Below are 19,311 nucleotides of genomic sequence, written 5' to 3'. Positions count from 1 at the left end.
AAAGGAATATGGAAAACAAGTCCTATGAGGAAAAGTTTAACAGACATGGAGCTTTTATAACCTTAAGATAAGAAGCATGTGCTATTTTTGTATGCTTCCCTCAAAGATAACTGGATCCTCAGAAGCTCCAGAGGCCCTGGATGCTGCTGCTCAAAAATCTCTTGCATCCACTTGGATTCCAACTGACCAAGTCTAAGAAAGTTGACTGACATTTTGTCTAGTCTTATTGTCTGCAAAGCATTTGATACTGCAGTTCCTGAGGAAACAGGATCCTTAGTTTTATCAACCATGCCACCAATTTAGATCCATGACCTTCGTAGGTGATTAAAATTTCTGTGGTTGGGTTCACATGGTTGCAAATATTTTTACATAAATAAATTGTTCTGCCTGCCATGAAAGAGATGGTGGTAGACTCCTTCCTAAAAATGCCATATCTGGATCCAACACTTCTGGACAACTTTTGCCCTATCCTTTTTTGGGGAAAGTTGTTGAGGAAGTGACTGGACTAGAACTTCAGAAAGCCCTGAACTAGATTATCTGGATCTTTTCTAGTTGGGTTTCAGGCTACAAAATACTACGGAGACATAGTGTTAAGGTTGTTTTCCTCCTTTCTCTGAAGCTGGTTCCAGTTGGTATAAGTAGGAAAGAGGAGAGGCCAACCCTTCAGCCCCCTTAGCTGTGGAATGCCTCAGGGTTGGAAACTCCTGTCTTTCCTCTTTAACAACTACATGAAACCACTGAAAGAGGTCATCCTCCAACGTGGAGTGTAGTTACACCAGTATGCTGTTGATACCAGTTGTACATCTTGATCCTGAGCTAAATAATGACATCAAGATCATATCCCAATGCCTGGAGGATGTGAAAATCTGGATGGGGAAAACAGTTACATTTAATTCTAGCAAGACGGAGTGGCTGTGGGTGGAAAGTTATCCTGGTATAAGGATTTTCTATCTTTAATTTGGGGTGGGGTAGCACGTTGTCAGATGGAACTATATGGGCTCAAAGAGAACAGAAAAAAATCACCAGCAAATGCATACCTTAAACAGTATTTCAGTTGTCATAGTGTACCCGTGGGTGATGATAGGTTCCTCATCTGGAGGACGTCCCTTCCAGCAATCAAGTTCCACACAACGACAACCGGCCAAGAGAGTTTGGCGATACATTTCAGGAGATGAGATTCCAGAAAACTGTCCAGCTGTTAAAAAGAAAAGAAAAGAAAAAGAGGTGTGTATATAAAATATTAATAGAACCATAAAACAATAACTGTTAAAATTACAAATAAGAAATGATTAAAAGATAGGGAGGGCGACAATTGGAAAGTGGGTACCAGAGTGTATAAGTGTGAGTATGAGTGAGTGTGAAGGTGTAAAGTTGCTCTGTGTGGGTATGATTAATGTAGCAGACAAGAGGGAAAATGATTGTTCAGCAAGCAAATACGTTAGGTGATGTATATGTTATAAGCACCCAATAGGCTTACAGGCATCTGCCCTATGTTGTGGCAGATTGTGATTCATTTTGCCTATTTTCTTTGATTATCAATGGCTAGATCTTGGTTGATTATCTTTCATAGCACCTGTTACCTAATCTTTTTTGAACTGGCAGAACCAGTAAATGTGGGGAATTGTAATCCTAAACACATATAAAAGTTGACCACTTGGAGAAAATTATCCTGAGAAAATGAGTGTGTCTTGGTAGATGTCACCATACCTGTTAGATAAGTGTTGTGGGATGAGCTGATGAAATAGTGGGAGAGTGGATGGTTCATATCTTGGTACAGCAACAGTTTGTCTTGAGATACGATGCTGTTTTCAGGACCACACAGGAACCAAACCATTCCTTCAGGAGACAGTTGTCCTGCAGGAGCAAATAATCATATTGTGACTGAGAGTGGAATTCAAGGCCTTGAAGGAGCTGACTGTGAATCAATGATTCCTTGCTGCCCTCCAAAAGTTTTGGATTTCTATTCCCATTAGCTCCAGCCAGCATGGCCAATGACAAGGAATTGTGGGTGTTAGAGTATAAAACTTCTGGAGGAAACTAAGTTGCCTGTTTCTACGTTGGATGCTCAACCGCAGTGCTGGTGCTTTATTCTGACTTAAAACTAAAGGCAGTAGATGTATGATTGTTGTGAGCCATGATTATTTCATAATTTGTATTCCTAATTCCATTCAATCTGCTGGAGATTCCTTATTTAGCTATCTTTACTCACTTCCCATTTGGACTGCTGCCATGTGCTCTACATGGGGATGCTCTTGAAGATTACCCAGAAGCTTCAACTGGTCTAGAATGTGGCAGCATATGCAGTCATGGGTGCCCCTAAGTTTAGCCATGTAACAACTCTGTTATGCAAACCACATTGGCTCCTGGTTTCCTTTCGGGTACAATTCAAGGTGCTGATTATTTCTTTTAAAGCCCTATATGCCATCGGGCTAGGTGGACTGCCTCTCCATAAGAACATCTACCTGTTCTACCATATCACATAAGGTGGACATGCTCCTAGTCCCTTGCCTTAAACATTCCCATTTTATGGGATCTAAGAAGCTGGCCTTTTCTGTGGCAGCCCCTGCTCTATGGAACCCCTTCTCCTTGAGCTTTGGCAGACAATTACCCTTCTACCCTTAAAACCTGGCTTTCCTCCCAAGTGCTGGGATAGGATGAGTTGGATGAGAGGATTTAATAATGCACTGAATGCAGAACTTAACTTTGATGCCAGGTTTTAATGTTTATGATTTTAATAGATATATACCGTATTTTATGATACTTTACTATTGGTATTATTTTAATTGTTGGTTGTGAGCCACCCAGCATTTGACATAAGATGGGTGACTATAACGTTTTAAATGAACGAATGAATAAAATGTGAAAAACCCTTATTCCTTTTACCACTTTCATTTTCTTCTATGTCCATTTCCCCCCAGAAGCCATTCTTGACACTACCCAAACAAATATTACCAAATACTTTTTTAGAGAACATCATAAACATTATTAATTACTCTAAGATTCTTTTTTTTATAAAAAAAAAGTATAGAAGTAGTTCTCATTTAGTGGCCACAATTAGGACTGGAAACTTAGTCATTAAGTGAAATGGTTGCTAAGAGAAAACATGAAAGCATGAGTGTGCTTATGATCTTATTTCAGCTTTCCTTCCATTTACAGACTTGGGAAATTTTAAATGCAAAGATTGGTTGTAAAGTTATTTTTTCATCACAATCATAATTATGAATAGTCACTAGATGTGGCAATTGTTAAATGAGGACTACCTGTATTATTATTATTTGTTTCCATATTCATGGGTTTACATATCGTAATGGAAGTGATCTTTATCTTGATAATGATCATTGTTTGTTTATTGCTGATTACAGATTTTAAACATTCTTGAGGCAAATTAATTAAGAATACAAGGAAAATATAAATAACATGAATAAAATCTTTAATCAAGAAATATATGTACACTAAGTAAATATGGAAATAATTTCTCTTTTTTAGCAATTGTGATTTACAACCTCATCTGATCTATTGACTATTCATTTTTGTTGGATGACAAAAAGAGAAGAAGGCTATAAGGAAGCATTCCACAATATTAGGAATGCCGTATATTTTTTTCTGGGAGAAGAGGACTATTGCTCAAGGGAAGGCCAACTGGTATATAATGGCATACCCTGAAGTATTCACAAAACTCTTAGAAATCCTGAAGTATTCATAAGATTCTCAGAGACCTTGAAGAATTCACAAGACTCTCAACACTGTCCTGTTCCTTAATAAGTCTTCCAGATATTCTGTTGATATTTAGGAGAAAGTTCATTACTAAACTGCCAAATAGCCCTCTGTGTGTGTAGTGGGTATATGTGTATAGATAGTCAAACAAGCACACATGAATATATTCACTACTGCTTTATGCTTTCTACCCTATTTACAGTCACATAAGAATTGGACAGTGTGTAGCACTCTATTCTCTCTATAGGCTTGGGATCATGACAAAACCTCATTCTAATGGAAAAGACTCACCTCTTTGAATATTCATCCCACTGGGCTCATATTTTTCTATGAGGCCCTGCACTCTATCTGGTTTGGCAGGAGGGAAAAGTGTGTCATTGAGTTGGGAATTTCGCTGTTTCTTGTTGATAAATTTTGTCAAGTGATCTTTCGTCATGTATGGCTTGGCTTTTGAATGGCTAAGGAGAAACAATGAAGAAGAGTATCTTTAGGTGTCCCTGGAAAATCCCTCCCCCCCTTAGCAGCAAGGCAACTTTCTTTCTTTTCTTGTCTTTTAGTATTGAACAAGCTTGTTCTATCTTATCTTTTCCTGCACTGCAGATTTAGATTCAGCACTATAAGGCATGAAACAATTGGTGCAAAATAAAGCTCAATCTAAAATGCTTTCTTTATCAACCTGAAACTTTCTTCAACTTGTGCATACTGGACAACTAAGAAATGAACAACTAACACCCATAAAGAATTCCCTTTGTAGAGAAAATGTTATGTAATAGAGATACTAGCAATAGCAACAGCACTCAGACTTATATACTGCCCTACAGTGTTTTACAGCACTCTCTGGATGGTTTATAATGTCAGCATATTGCCCCCTACAATCTGGGTCCTGATTTTACCAACTTTGGAAGGATGGAAGGCTGAAACAACCTTGAGCCCCATTAGGATCAAATTCCAGACAGTGGGCAGAATTAGCCTGAAATACTGTATTCTAACTACTGCACCACCATGGCTCCTACTAAGTCATCCTTCCCAATTTGCTCTTTCTGAATATGTTGATCTACAGTTCTCATCATCAAGCATAGCCAACAGGATGGGATCTGGAGGAGGAGTACTGTAACATATTATATCTGAAAGGCATTAGATTGGGATCCGTTTATCTCAATAGTCTCTGACAGGTAATGTGTGACTGACATTAACAAACCCCTGTGATGAAATGGAAATAATCTTTCCATCCAGAAAAAAATGCTGGTTGACACAGAATGCAAATTCAGAATCCCAAAAGACTAATATGAATCCAACCAAATACAAAGCACAAAAAATGCTGAAGGATGAGAACTGTGCTAGATTTCATTGGATTCACCCAGACCCCCTTTACCTACATAGTATCTCTTACGCCATGAAAACTTACTGTGAGGTAAATATTTCATCAATATCGGGCCGAGGACAGAGGTTCATCAGGAATGTTTTATACACTGTTTCAGGGAAGTCCTCTGGGTTGATGCCATCATTCTGGAAATGAAAGAGCAGCTCATGATAATATTTAACAATATATTCTGAGTTATAATATGAATTCTTTCTCCTGTGCCTAAATATGACAAAAGTTTGTTTTTGTCATAAAGAAAAGCTGCATGTGAAATAGAAAAATACATTTAGCAAGAATTTGTTTTCCCTTCAGAATATAACTTTTTTCACACAATGGATGATGGAGCTATAGTAGAGTGCAGTCATTTATGGGCCCCTCCACCTGTAGTGTTTTTCAAAGTGCCATGCTGTTGTGGTTCTGTTATCTCAATGTGTGGTTGCAGCCCTTCTCAAACTGAGATGATTAGCTTATGCTTTGTTTCTGGCACAGCAGGAAATACTGCAAATGGGAAGCAAATTGTTTTCCATCAGTGAGAATTTGCAGTTTATCCTGGTTGCTTGGCTCATCCACCTCTTCCCACACCTGAGCTTATGTGAAGTACTGAGCATTGCAAGAATGGCAGTAATGGCAACACTTGTGGAATAGAGCAAAGACACTTCTGAAGGTTTAGAGGGTAAAGATGGTGGCTGCTTGCAAGGGCATTACATACAGTATAACCAGACTTTTGTAACCTGGTGTTTTCTAAAAATTTGGGGATTCCCAAAATTATTAGCCATAATTCAAGAATTTGTGATGATGCAGTCCAAGACAACTAAGTTGGGGAAGATTACAAAACCAAAATGATTACACAGTGAAAAATCTTATGACTATAACTGTGCTTATGATTTTACACAGGGCAATATGTACTAACTATGATGGCAAACACCCGATAGAGATGCTGCAAAGGTCGTAACTGTGGGCATTGGTTGCAAAGTTAGTTTTTTTTATCACAGCCATTAGCTGTGAATTGTTGTTGTCCAAGGCAGTTGCTGAACAAGGATTACCTTTACAATTATTTCTCTAGGATATTTGCAGATTGGCAATTGTTTCCAATTTGCTATTTGTTTAAATGTTCAACAGTCTTCCCCTCTTTACCTTTTTTTATGCAGGATTGTATCTAACTCCTTATTCTTGATACAAACCAATAGGAATACATTTGCCAAAAATAATTTTATTCAGGTATTACGCCTAAATAAAATATGCACATTCACTGAGGTCCCAATGATCCCATACAGATTGCTTCTACCCATTTAGTTCCTGACTTGTCAGACAAAGCTGCGTAGAATACTTTTTTCAGAGGTGGCTGCTCAACTTAGCAAATTTTGGGCTGAAAGAGCAAAACCATTTGCTCAAGAGCTGTGATGAACAGTTCATGGAAATCTGTGTTTATTATGTAATTTACATACCTTATCCACAATTAAATTCCAATTCAGTTGATGAGTTCTGGAGTTTATACATGTAAGGAAAAAAAATAATTACTGACCTTTCCCTTTGGAAGATGGCAGGCAGTTAATGCTGCTTCTACCCTTTTTCTGTCCGCAGGAAACATTTGAAAAATACTGAAAAAGAAAGGGATAATAAATTAAAGAGAGACAGGGCCACTAGTGGAAGATGCAGTATTCTAGTGGGAAGACTGCCCGTAAGGAATAACCATTATAATAATAAAATAAACAAAACTCTACCTGAAGGAGAATATTATGTCAGAATAGAGTTCAACCTTCAGTGTCTAAGTTTTATATTAGGCAGAGCAGTTACATTCCTAAAGTGAACAGAGCTGAAGTTGTTTCTGGAGTTGAATGGGGTTTTTATTTGAAAGGATGGATTTCTGAAATATCCAACACATATTTTTTTTACAAAGATATCAAGAAATCAAACTTTAGTTTTTCAGTGACGTTCTCTCAAATGTTGCAGATATGATTTTGGATAATTCCAGGGGCCACAAAACCAACATATGAGGCAGCAGATGGCATATGTGCTATAAGATGCCACTGAGATTTAACACATCACAATAAAAGCACTGAATAGAAAACATAAGGAAACTCTTTCACAATTATATTTCCAGGAAGAAGGAATATCCCCTATGAACTATGCCACATCTTAGCTCTGACTTACTTTGACCTGCTTTAATCTGTAAACCATAGGGCGGAAGAAGGAGGTTTGTTGAGGAATCAGCCTTTTCAGTGGAAATAGAAAGAGCATGAGCGCATACATAATCACTCATTCTTCTTAGAGCAAAGGTACAAGGATACGGCCTACTCTTTGCATAAGGACCAAGGAAGTAGTGCATTTAAATATCTATCACAAATATGATACATCAATGATGCTTTGTTGTCAGTGACAGTGTATATATGTTTGTGATCAAATTGCTCCCCCTGTGCAACAGACCACTACATTCCATTGTATTTTGTGGGATTGTGCCATTCCAGCTGAAAAATGCTGAATAAATATATGCTGGGAATAGAGATTAGCTGGTTACATCTATGCCCAAAGCCCAATAGGAGCCTATGCTATTGCCATGACCCAGGGCCATCTCAGATCTGAGTGTATCGTTGACCAAAGCGTTATGAACACCATACTCACTTCTTGACAGGAATTTTCCCCTCAGCGTTCAGCTGCAGCTTCAGTTTCAGCAGACTGCAGGAAAGGGCAGAACAGATACATTTTCATTAGTTTGATATCTACAAAGTTATGGGACAAAATAAGAATGAAGGAAAGTAGCCATAGTAGGGAAAAATATTGAGGTAAGCCTGGTTTGATTCCCTCAGGAACTGGAACCTGGAGCCTGTGTGAGTAGAATCAAGCCTGTTAAAAGTATCCAAAATAGAGGCTTTAAGATCCAAAAAGGCAAATAAGGTTATATGCTGCAGTATCAAGCCTGGATCTCTAGGTTTTCATAGGGGGGATGCAAAGAGAAGGAAGGGGGATAGTTTAGGGAAAGAGAACAGAGACGAGCAAAGAAATAAAGAGGAAGTCCCTTGTTTCCTTCTCCCAAATGGTCAATAAAATGAATTTCAATGAGTTGATGCTATTTTACCAGTAGGACTGCATTTTCATCAGCTACCCTATGAAGAGAATGTCTTACTCATATTTGGCTGTTGTTGTTATTGTTGTTGTTATTTGAAGAAGGGGGAAGATTAAGTACCTTCCTCCTAAGACTACATAACACTCAAGTGTTTTTAAATGACCAGCTTTCAGCTTCATTCAACCACCAAACCATACTACTAGGACTGTCAAAAAATACTTGGAAATACAAGCTTGGTGAATAACTACTCACATTTTCTCCAGGAAAGTGTAGCGGGAAGCATTATATATAAAGGGGTTCTTAACGAAGTCCATGATATCATCTGCCCAGTTCTGAGAAATGAAGCCAAGGATACAAGCTGAAAGACCAAAACTTGTGAAGTGTAACATCTACATTTCAGTGCATGAGTGGCTGTGCCAGGCAGTATTTCCACATGGAATAAATGCTCATTTTCCATTATTGCTATCCTTTCTAAGACATGAGTCTATTCTATGCCTCATTTTGAATCATTGACATTTACTTTCTATGTATTTAAACTAAATGGAAACATATTTCTCCTATCTAAAATGGATGATCACATAGATACTCAGACTTAGGCATTTGTCAAAATAAATAGAAGGTGAAAAGATATAAAGTTTGCTTGAAGACAGTTCAGTCCAATGTACTTGGTTCTTCCTGCCATCTTTTGTTTACATCACAGTTCTATGAGGTGGGTTTGGCTAAAACATCATGAGTGTTTCAAGGCCAGGAAGGGAACTCATAACTGGGTGGGGGGTTGAATATGAAAGTAATCAGCCTAACATAATCACTATATCACACTGATATTATGTTTATTTAGCTTTTAAAACAATCACATATTGCTCCATTTTTGTCCATGGCTATATTCGGTGAAATACTTTAGGGAGGAAATGCACATATAAAAAAACACCCTGTAAATCTAATGTCCAAGCTGGTTTAAAACCAGTGCCTGTCATCTCTAATGTCAGCACTTTAAACAGAATGTCAACTGCTTGTCTTACATACTATATGATACTGTGTGGATATTTTGGTTAGCTTTTGCTTCCATTAACGTCTTAAACTTTATTTTATTTTCTAATACCTTTCCAACATTTTCTTTATAAGAAACAAAATTGTGAAATGTGAGGTCCACCATATCAGGACCAGAAACCACAGTCAATATCTTGTGAAGAAAGTCGTTGTTTGGAAAATCCAACTTGAAAACGTCTCGGAGCTTGTGATTCTGCAAAGGGTAGACATAGAAATTAATAAATAAAAGCACATTAAGAAGGAAAACTGAAAGGAGAAGTGAGAAGACTTGAGAAAACCTTGCTTTAAAATTCAAATTGGGGTTGGGCTTTTTGAACACAAAATAATATTTTAATTAAAATAATAGTCTTTACTCACTATTTTCCCCTCTTTGTCTTTCTTAGTTATAGATGAGTTTATCAAGCTGATTTTGGTTTCTGGGTGTATATTATTGCACATCTTATCAAATCCCTAAAATGGCCTTTAAATGCTACAACCAACATAGGGCTATTGGAGAAAAACAGTTTTCAATATTCTGCTTCTTTAATTTGCATTCAGTCAGCATGACATTTTGAAGGTATTTTGTCTCTCTTCATGTTGTTCCACAAGCTTGGCCAGAATCCTAAATATCTCTCCTGGTATAGAAGTACAGGACAACTTCTAAGGAAGCAGATGTTTTAGCAAAGACAGTATCTACACTGGAATCCTGTCTCCTGTCCATAATAGCTATTTATCAAAATGCCGTTGCTGCTCAGTACAGAGAAGCATTACAATTGCTGGTCTTAAAATTAAACGTGTCAGTTGTTACCCTGGGAAAAGGAGGAACTATTTGAACACTTCCATTTTAATGCTGTTGCATCAGGAGGATAGTTAAAGAAATACAAGAAATGCCATGCAAGTGAGTCATATATCACTGTATTATAAAATGCTTACATAAATTGATCCTTGTTTGGCACTAAGAAAGAAATATTGTAAAGCTGTGATGTTGTTGATGCTGTACTTTCAAGTCAAGAATGCCTTATGTGACTTGACCAGTGGGAGACTTTGGCTGTTGCCATTCAAAATGATTTTTTTAACTCCTTTAAGTGTGTGCAAACCCAGGCTCTGAGCAATAGTGCACTTCTGTAGCCTATAACACACACACACACACACACACACACACACACACACACACACACACACACATACACACACAAACACAGAGTGCACACACTGATTTTCTGCCCACAAATTTCCTCCCTCTATTCACAGTAGAAGCTTGACTCTTACTTCTAAAAATCAATACTGTTTCTCTCCTTCCCTTTCTTCAGCAATATTGTGTTTCTTTATGGCACCTCAAACTCTTCTGTTAAAATTTGTTGGTATTCATCTGTGCCAGACTGCTAGCAGAATTATTTTCAGAACTCTGAGAAATCATATGGGAAACCTTCTCTGCACAGAGCTCCAATCAGAGAAGGTGCCACAGCCAAATTTGGAGAGATCTCTCAGCACTATAGGACCTTCTGTGTAGCATTTTTAGAGCTGGAGAGAACATAATGGGAAGGGAAAGGTGCAGATGGAAAAATCCACTTTTTTCCATTACAGCTGCAGGGACTTAAATCCATTCCAAGATTGCTAAGATATCAGACTGGAAGTTGTTTTTTGTATCATCTCAAATTGCATAGGGCCTTTTGTACTATGCACGTTGATACAAAAGATGGGGAAATATTTACTACAGAAGCTTTTTTTTTTTTTACTTGTTGATGAAACAGCAGTGAACAGGGGCATCCCGTGGAGATATGAAAAATGTCAAGATGGTCACAACTGCACAATCAAAACCCTGCTGCTTGTTTTGGCTTGTGACAGCTGTGGGTTTGAGTTCATCACAAAGATGTATAGGACAGTTTTCCTTGACTTCTAAATTCTCAGTCAGCTCACCCAATTTTAGGAGCCAAAGTCTCCTAAATCTGAGTAGACACTAGGTTAGAGAAGGTTATATATTATGTCATAAACTTACTTTAGGAATCTTTGCAAATTTCCCCACTCTAGTATCTCGGACACTTGTAATATCCAAAAATTCAGTTTCCTGCAAAATAAAAAATAGCACACACAATTTTAGCATCTGTGAAAAACAAATATAAACCTCAAATCCAGATCATTTGCATAAACAAGCATATTACTTAGTAACCTAATCATCTTTGGGCCTGAGCTTCAGTGAATATGAATTAGTATACAGTATATTTTATCTATTTTTTATAGGTTTAACTCCTATAGGTTTAACTTCCACTAGAAGTAGATTCAGAGACTTTCTTTATCAGACTACTACAAAACAGGAAATTGTTAACATCCAAACTAGAAAAAAATCAAATTGCTGTTCAACTACAGCTACAGCATATAAAAATCATTTTACGCAAAATGTATTTCTAGAGAAGATTTATTATTTTGGTTTCTTGAAGTTTTACAGCAGCCAGAAGAAAGAAGCTTAAATTTGCCTCAGGACTTTTGTTTCAAAGTGTTGACATTATCTATCTACAGTGTTATCACTATTCTTCAGCTTGCTGAGGCTAGCTATTTTAGGGACAAATTACATATTATTTGCAAAGGAATATTAACACTTCTCAATTCTGTGTGTTTTTAAAAACCAAGACAAATCTATACATTCCCTTCATCTGAGAGTAGACAAGCTGTTGACTAATCTTNTCAGTGACAGTGTATATATGTGTGTGATCAAATTGCTCCCCCTGTGCAACAGACCTCTACATTCCATTGTATTTTGTGGGATTGTGCCATTTCAGCTGAAAAATGCTGAATAAATATATGCTGGGAATAGAGATTAGCTGTTTACATCTATGCCCAAAGCCCAATAGGAGCCTATGCTATTGCCATGACCCAGGGCCATCTCAGATCTGAGTGTATCATTGACCAAAGCATTATGAACACCATACTCACTTCTTGACAGGAATTTTCCCCTCAGCGTTCAGCTGCAGCTTCAGTTTCAGCAGACTGCAGGAAAGGGCAGAACAGATACATTTTCATTAGTTTGATATCTACAAAGTTATGGGACAAAATAAGAATGAAGGAAAGTAGCCATAGTAGGGTAAAATATTGAGGTAAGCCTGGTTTGATTCCCTCAGGAACTGGAGCCTGGAGCCAGTGTGAGTAGAACCAAGCCTGTTAAAAGTATCCAAAATAGAGGCTTTAAGATACAAAAAGGAAAATAAGGTTATATGCTGCAGTATCAAGCCTGGATCTCTAGGTTTTCATAGGGGGGATGCAAAGAGAAGGAAGGGGGATAGTTTAGGAAAAGAGAACAGAGACGAGCAAAGAAATAAAGAGGAAGTCCCTTGTTTCCTTCTCCCAAATGGTCAATAAAAGGAATGTCAATGAGTTGATGCTATTTTACCGGTAGGACTGCATTTTCATCAGCTACCCTATGAAGAGAATGTCTTGTTCATATCTGGCTGTTGTTGTTATTGTTGTTGTTATTTGAAGAAGGGGGAAGATTAAATACCTTCCTCCTAAGACTACATAACGCTCAATTTTTTTTAAATGACCAGCTTTCAGCTTCATTCAACCACCAAACCATACTACTTGGACTGTCAAAAAATACTTGGAAATACAAGCTTGGTGAATAATTACTCACATTTTCTCCAGGAAAGTGTAGCGGGAAGCATTATATATAAAGGGGTTCTTAACGAAGTCCATGATATCATCTGCCCAGTTCTGAGAAATGAAACCAAGGATACAAGCTGAAAGACCAACACTTGTGAAGTGTAACATCTACATTTCAGTGCATGAGTGGCTGTGCCAGGCAGTATTTCCACATGAAATAAATGCTCATTTTCCATTATTGCTATCCTTTCTAAAGACATGATTCTATTCTATGCCTCTTTTTGAATCATTGACATTTACTTTCTATGTATTTAAACTAAATGGAACAAATTAACATATTTCTCCTATCTAAAATGGATGATCACATTGATACTCATACTTCGGCATTTGTCAAAATAAATAGATCAAAAGATATAAAGTTTGCTTGAAGACAGTTCAGTCCAATGCACTTGGTTCTTCCTGCCGTCTTTTGTTTACATCACAGTTCTATGAGGTGGGTTTGGCTAAAACATCATGAGTGTTTCAAGGCCAGGAAAGGAACTCATAACTGGATGAGGATTTGAATATGAAAGTAATCAGCCCTAACATAATCACTATATCACACTGATATTATGTTTATTTAGCTTTTAAAACAATCACATATTGTTCCATTTTTGTCCATGGCTATATTCGGTGAAATACTTTAGGGAGGAAATGCACATATAAAAAAACACCCTGTAAATCTAATGTCCAAGCTGGTTTAAAACCAGTGCCTGTCATCTCTAATGTCAGCACTTTAAACAGAATGTCAACTGCTTGTCTTACATACTATATGATACTGTGTGGCTATTTTGGTTAGTTTTTGCTTCCATTAACGTCTTAAACTTTATTTTATTTTCTAATACCTTTCCAACATTTTCTTTATAAGAAACAAAATTGTGAAATGTGAGGTCCACCATATCAGGACCAGAAACCACAGTCAATATCTTGTGAAGAAAGTCGTTGTTTGGAAAATCCAACTTGAAAACGTCTCGGAGCTTGTGATTCTGCAAAGGGTAGACATAGAAATTAATAAATAAAAGCACATTAAGAAGGAAAACTGAAAGGAGAAGTGAGAAGACTTGAGAAAACCTTGCTTTAAAATTCAAATTGGGGTTGGGCTTTTTGAACACAAAATAATATTTTAATTAAAATAATAGTCTTTACTCACTATTTTCCCCTCTTTGTCTTTCTTAGTTATAGATGAGTTTATCAAGCTGATTTTGGTTTCCGGGTGTATATTATTGCACATCTTATCAAATCCCTAAAATGGCCTTTAAATGCTACAACCAACATAGGGCTATTGGAGAAAAACAGTTTTCAATATTCTGCTTCTTTAATTTGCATTCAGTCAGCATGACATTTTGAAGGTATTTTGTCTCTCTTCATGTTGTTCCACAAGCTTGGCCAGAATCCTAAATATCTCTCCTGGTATAGAAGTACAGGACAACTTCTAAGGAAGCAGATGTTTTAGCAAAGACAGTATCTACACTGGAATCCTGTCTCCTGTCCATAATAGCTATTTATCAAAATGCAGTTGCTGCTCAGTACAGAGAAGCATTACAATTGCTGGTCTTAAAATTAAACGTGTCAGTTGTTACCCTGGGAAAAGGAGGAACTATTTGAACACTTCCATTTTAATGCTGTTGCATCAGGAGGATTGTTAAAGAAATACAAGAAATGCCATGCAAGTGAGTCATATATCACTGTATTATAAAATGCTTACATAAATTGGTCCTTGTTTGGCACTAAGAAAGAAATATTGTAAAGCTGTGATATTGTTGAAGCTGTACTTTCAAGTCAAGAATGCCTTATGTGACTTGACTAGTGGGAGACTTTGGCTGTTGCCATTCAAAATGATTTTTTTTCTTTTTTGAACTTCTTTAAGTGTGTGCAAACCCCAGGCTCTGAGCAATAGTGCACTTCTGTAGCCTATGACACAGACACACACACACACACAGACACACACACACACACACACACACACACACACACACAGAGTGCACACACTGATTTTCTGCCCACAAATTTCCTCCCTCTATTCACAGTAGAAGCTTGACTCTTACTTCTAAAAATCAATACTGTTTCTCTCCTTCCTTTTCTTCAGCAATATTGTGTTTCTTTATGGCACCTCAAACTCTTCTGTTAAAATTTGTTGGTATTCAACTGTGCCAGACTGCTAGCAGAATTATTTTCAGAACTCTGAGAAATCATATGGGAAACCTTCTCTGAACAGAGCTCCAATCAGAGAAGGTGCCACAGCCAAATTTGGAGAGATCTCTCCGCACTATAGGACCTTCTGTGTGGCATTTTTAGAGCTGGAGAGAACATAATGGGAAGGGAAAGGTGCAGATGGAAAAATCCACTTTTTTCCATTACAGCTGCAGGGACTTAAATCCATTCCAAGATTGCTAAGATATCAGACTGGAAGTTGTTTTTTTGTATCATCTCAAATTGCATAGGGCCTTTTGTACTATGCATGTTGATACAAAAGATGGGGAAATATTTACTACAGAAGCTTTTTTTTTTTTTACTTGTTGATGAAACAGCAGTGAACAGGGGCATCCCGTGGCGATATGAAAAATGTCAAGATGGTCACAACTGCACAATCAAAACCCTGCTGCTTGTTTTGGCTTGTGACAGCTGTGGGTTTGAGTTCATCACAAAAGATGTATAGGACAGTTTTCCTTGACTTCTAAATTCTCAGTCAGCTCACCCAATTTTAGGAGCCAAAGTCTCCTAAATCTGAGTAGACACTAGGTTAGAGAAGGTTATATATTATGTCATAAACTTACTTTAGGAATCTTTGCAAATTTCCCCACTCTAGTATCTCGGACACTTGTAATATCCAAAAATTCAGTTTCCTGCAAAATTAAAAAATTGCACACACAATTTTAGCATCTGTGAAAAACAAATATAAACCTCAAATCCAGATCATTTGCATAAACAAGCATATTACTTAGTAACCTAATCATCTTTGGGCCTGAGTTTCAGTGAACATGAATTAGTATACAGTATATTTTATCTATTTTTTTATAGGTTTAACTCTAACAGATTCCACTAGAAGTAGATTCAGAGACTTTCTTTATCAGACTACTACAAAACAGAAAATTGTTAACATCCAAACTAGAAAAAAATCAAATTGCTGTTCAACTACAGCTACAGCATATAAAAATCATTTTACGCAAAATGTATTTCTAGAGAAGATTTATTATTTTGGTTTCTTGAAGTTTTACAGCAGCCAGAAGAAAGAAGCTTAAATTTGCCTCAGGATTTTTGTTTCAAAGTGTTGACATTATCTATCTACAGTGTTATCACTATTCTTCAGCTTGCTGAGGCTAGCTATTTTAGGGACAAATTACATATTATTTGCAAAGGAATATTAACACTTCTCAATTCTGTGTGTTTTTAAAAACCAAGACAAATCTATACATTCCCTTCATCTGAGAGTAGACAAGCTGTTGACTAATCTTCCTTTGCAAATGGTTTGCTTTGTGTATAAACAAGGATCTAGAAGCTAGTGAGATGGGGGAAACAAAAAAATATTGGACCCTTGTGGTTCCAATAGAAGAGAATTTCTGTCCACTCAGAACTGTAAAATTGTTGGTGCTCTCTAAGCTTGGCTAGTTGTTACAGACATAATGAAATGAAATTTCATTACTAACTGGCTAAGCACCAACAGAGTACCAAGAACTCCACAAAGCAAAGAAAATGTGCTGTTTAAATTTGGAAAGAAAAAATGGCTGGGAGAATGGGTTGTTACTTCTCCTGACACTTCTCTACTCAAAAATTCTCTCCAAAAGCTGGCTTCAATATAAAAACAGGTCAGTGGGGTGACTGGGACATAGTGGGTTTCCACAGAATGCATTTGAAAAAGATCATGTTAGTCCTAGATATATGTGTCAAAATAATAGATAATAATTCTGGCAAGAATTCCATGAAAAGAATAGAGCTAAGAGGACTTTCGGTAGAAGAAACAACATAGGCAGTTATGGTCTGATGTAGCTTTTGTACTATATGGAATATATGTGGTAGGCATCAGTATGGTTTGTCTGTTTTTTAACTTGCTGTAAGCCGCCCTGAGTCCGTTAGGAGAAGGGCGGGGTATAAATTTAATAAAACCTAAAACCTAAAACCTAAAACCAAACCCAATCCATTAATGTCAGTTTTGTACTTTAAGCTTTTGTTAACGTTCTCAAAAGCAATTCAGCCAGCCAGGGTTGTGAGGATACAAATTCTAGAATACATAGCTAACCTTAAAGGCTGATTTAAATTCAAAATATAAATTTATAAATTTAAATTAAACATTGAATGTGATTTGAATGCAAATCTAGTAATGGCCTCTTCTATACTTAAGCATTTTGTTTGTTTAATTTTCCAATTTTAAAAAGTATTATATTTCCAAGGCAAATGAAAGAGGTGGTATTTTTATATTTGCTTCTCCCTTTATGTAATCCACATGCACTTAATAGTTAGCACTCAAAGGGAAAAAACCTTGGCTTCCTGGAAAGTCTATCCTTCTTTAACTCAAAAGGTCTATGATTGATGTCGGCTCTTCAAGGTAGCCTAGAAAAGACATCAAAATCATGAGTATTAATACTACCGTTGTGTAAGTTTACAGTAACACAATCTTATATGCCCGAAATATCTTTATGCTTATAAATTGGTTACTTGCAGGTTCGCTTCTACCCAGTAGTATCTAACCGTCCAATCCCAGTCAGGGAGGATGGCCAATGCTTCAGGTTCCATTGGTCAAAGAATGCCACTCGGTGGAACCTAGGAGATGCGCTTTTTCTGCCATAACGCCCATCTTGTGGAATAGTCTCCCTTCAGCGATCCTAACCCTGTGTGCCGGGACCCGCTTCTTGCTTGTACAAGTGATTTGGGTTTATTGTTTCTCAGCTACTTTGTATTTTAAATTTTGTAATGCTTTTTATTTTATTTTAATTCTAGGCACTACCCAGAGTCATTTGTTGAGACAGGTGGCCATATAAATTGAATAAATAAATCAAGTTATATTTTTTGCTAGCTGAACCGAGTGTCATATATGCTTGCTCTGGTCTGGGTATGAGGATTTACTAGGAGTGTGCTGAGTGAAAACTAATTTGGAAATTACACAGTAATTTTCCAACCTTTGCAATATAATGATACATGTTCCCAAATAGATACATTTGGCATTAAAGTCAAATCTATACATTTCCTTCATCTGAGAGTAGATAAGCTGCTGACTAATCTTCCTTTGCAGATGGTTTACTTTATGTAAAAACAAGGATCTAGAACAGGGGTGTAAAACTGCTGGCACATGGGCCGGATGCATCATCATCATCATCATCATCATCATCATCATCATCATCATCATCATCATAAAGTTGGAAGGGACCTTGGAGGTCATCAAGTCCAACCCCCTGGTCAGGCAGGAAACCCTACACCATTTCAGACAAATGGCTGTCCAGTCTCTTCTTAAAAACTTCCAGTGTTGGAGTATTCACCACTTCTAGAGGCAGGTTGTTCCACTGGTTAATTGTTCTAACTGTCAGGAAGTTTCTCCTTAGTTCTAGGTTGCTTCTCTCTTTGGTTAATTTCCACCCATTGCTTCTTGTCCTGCCTTCAGGCTCTTTGGAAATGGTGAAACCACGCCCACCCCATTGCCGGCAATGGAAAAAAAGTCACGATACGTCGCAACACGTCACATGACGTTGCGAGTTTGATACCCCTGATGTAGAAGCTAGTGAGATGGGGAAAATAAAGAAGTATTGGACCCTTATAATTCCAATAGAAGAGACTTTTATTTTATTTCTAGAGTTGTAGTCGTAGGTATATAAATGAATTCAAAATGCAAAACTGCACTTCTTTGAATTATTCATTTATTTTTAAAAAAATAGAACTGGGAAACATTTTTATATTTCTAAAGTGTTTGGAGAGGCAGCTGGAGGCAGCTACCTCATAGAGGTAGCTGTAAAACCTGGACGTGCTGCAAAAAGCTGCAAGAAAAAGCAAGATTCATGACCAGCTAAAGAGACAAGATAATGCAATTATGTCCGGGACCTAAAATTATCTAGGTGTCCAGGTTATGATCAACAAAGTATTAAATAAGATGATCCTTCAGGTGAATCCATTCCAGAATTTTGTTTTGCTATTCTTAAGATTTAACACTTTCCCAGCTCCCGCTATATGCATAGCAAATAGTGCATCCTTCACATGTGGGCTAATTCACAACTGCAGAAAAGGAAGTCACTGCAAACCACAGTCTCTGACTTTCTGCTAGAAAGCAGTAGTAAGCAAGCAAAATGTGATGCAAACTTGACAGCTCTTTTTTCGTGCACTTTTTCTTTGAGAAATAATTGAATAGCTTTCCTATGCATTATTGCAAATCCAGCATAGAATTATCTAATCACATCTCAAACATGTATCTTTTTCTTTGTTATATCTGCGGATCTCTTTGGATCAGATCTTCAAACCATATCTTCATTTTAGGCAACATTTTGCTTCTTTTTTCAAAAACTATTTTTAAATATAGATTACAAACAAATTCAACAAGAAC

General features: G+C 37.1%; 1 protein-coding gene across 1 annotated transcript in view; it reads right to left on the bottom strand.

Annotated features, from left to right (window-relative positions):
- The window catches only part of LOC107286221 (1-phosphatidylinositol 4,5-bisphosphate phosphodiesterase beta-2-like), a gene marked incomplete at its 3' end in the record, with an annotated part of 47,843 nt that overhangs the window by 21,364 nt on the left and 7,168 nt on the right, over window positions 1–19,311 (bottom strand). Inside the window, exons 3-11 of the mRNA XM_015814552.1 lie at window positions 15,566–15,634; window positions 13,637–13,777; window positions 12,784–12,863; window positions 12,090–12,143; window positions 6,597–6,672; window positions 5,120–5,220; window positions 4,006–4,172; window positions 1,708–1,854; window positions 1,038–1,195 (exon numbers count right to left, since the gene is read on the bottom strand). Coding sequence (XP_015670038.1) covers window positions 1,038–1,195; window positions 1,708–1,854; window positions 4,006–4,172; window positions 5,120–5,220; window positions 6,597–6,672; window positions 12,090–12,143; window positions 12,784–12,863; window positions 13,637–13,777; window positions 15,566–15,634 — 993 coding nt within the window. The remainder of the gene's footprint in view (window positions 1–1,037; window positions 1,196–1,707; window positions 1,855–4,005; window positions 4,173–5,119; window positions 5,221–6,596; window positions 6,673–12,089; window positions 12,144–12,783; window positions 12,864–13,636; window positions 13,778–15,565; window positions 15,635–19,311) is intronic.

Source organism: Protobothrops mucrosquamatus, unplaced genomic scaffold (genome assembly GCF_001527695.2).
Source record: "Protobothrops mucrosquamatus isolate PMUCROS unplaced genomic scaffold, P.Mucros_1.0 scaffold261, whole genome shotgun sequence".
In the NCBI taxonomy this organism is placed as follows: Eukaryota; Metazoa; Chordata; class Lepidosauria; order Squamata; family Viperidae; genus Protobothrops; species Protobothrops mucrosquamatus.
Note: the sequence above shows the minus strand (reverse complement) of the source record. Positions and strands in the feature narration are given on the sequence as shown.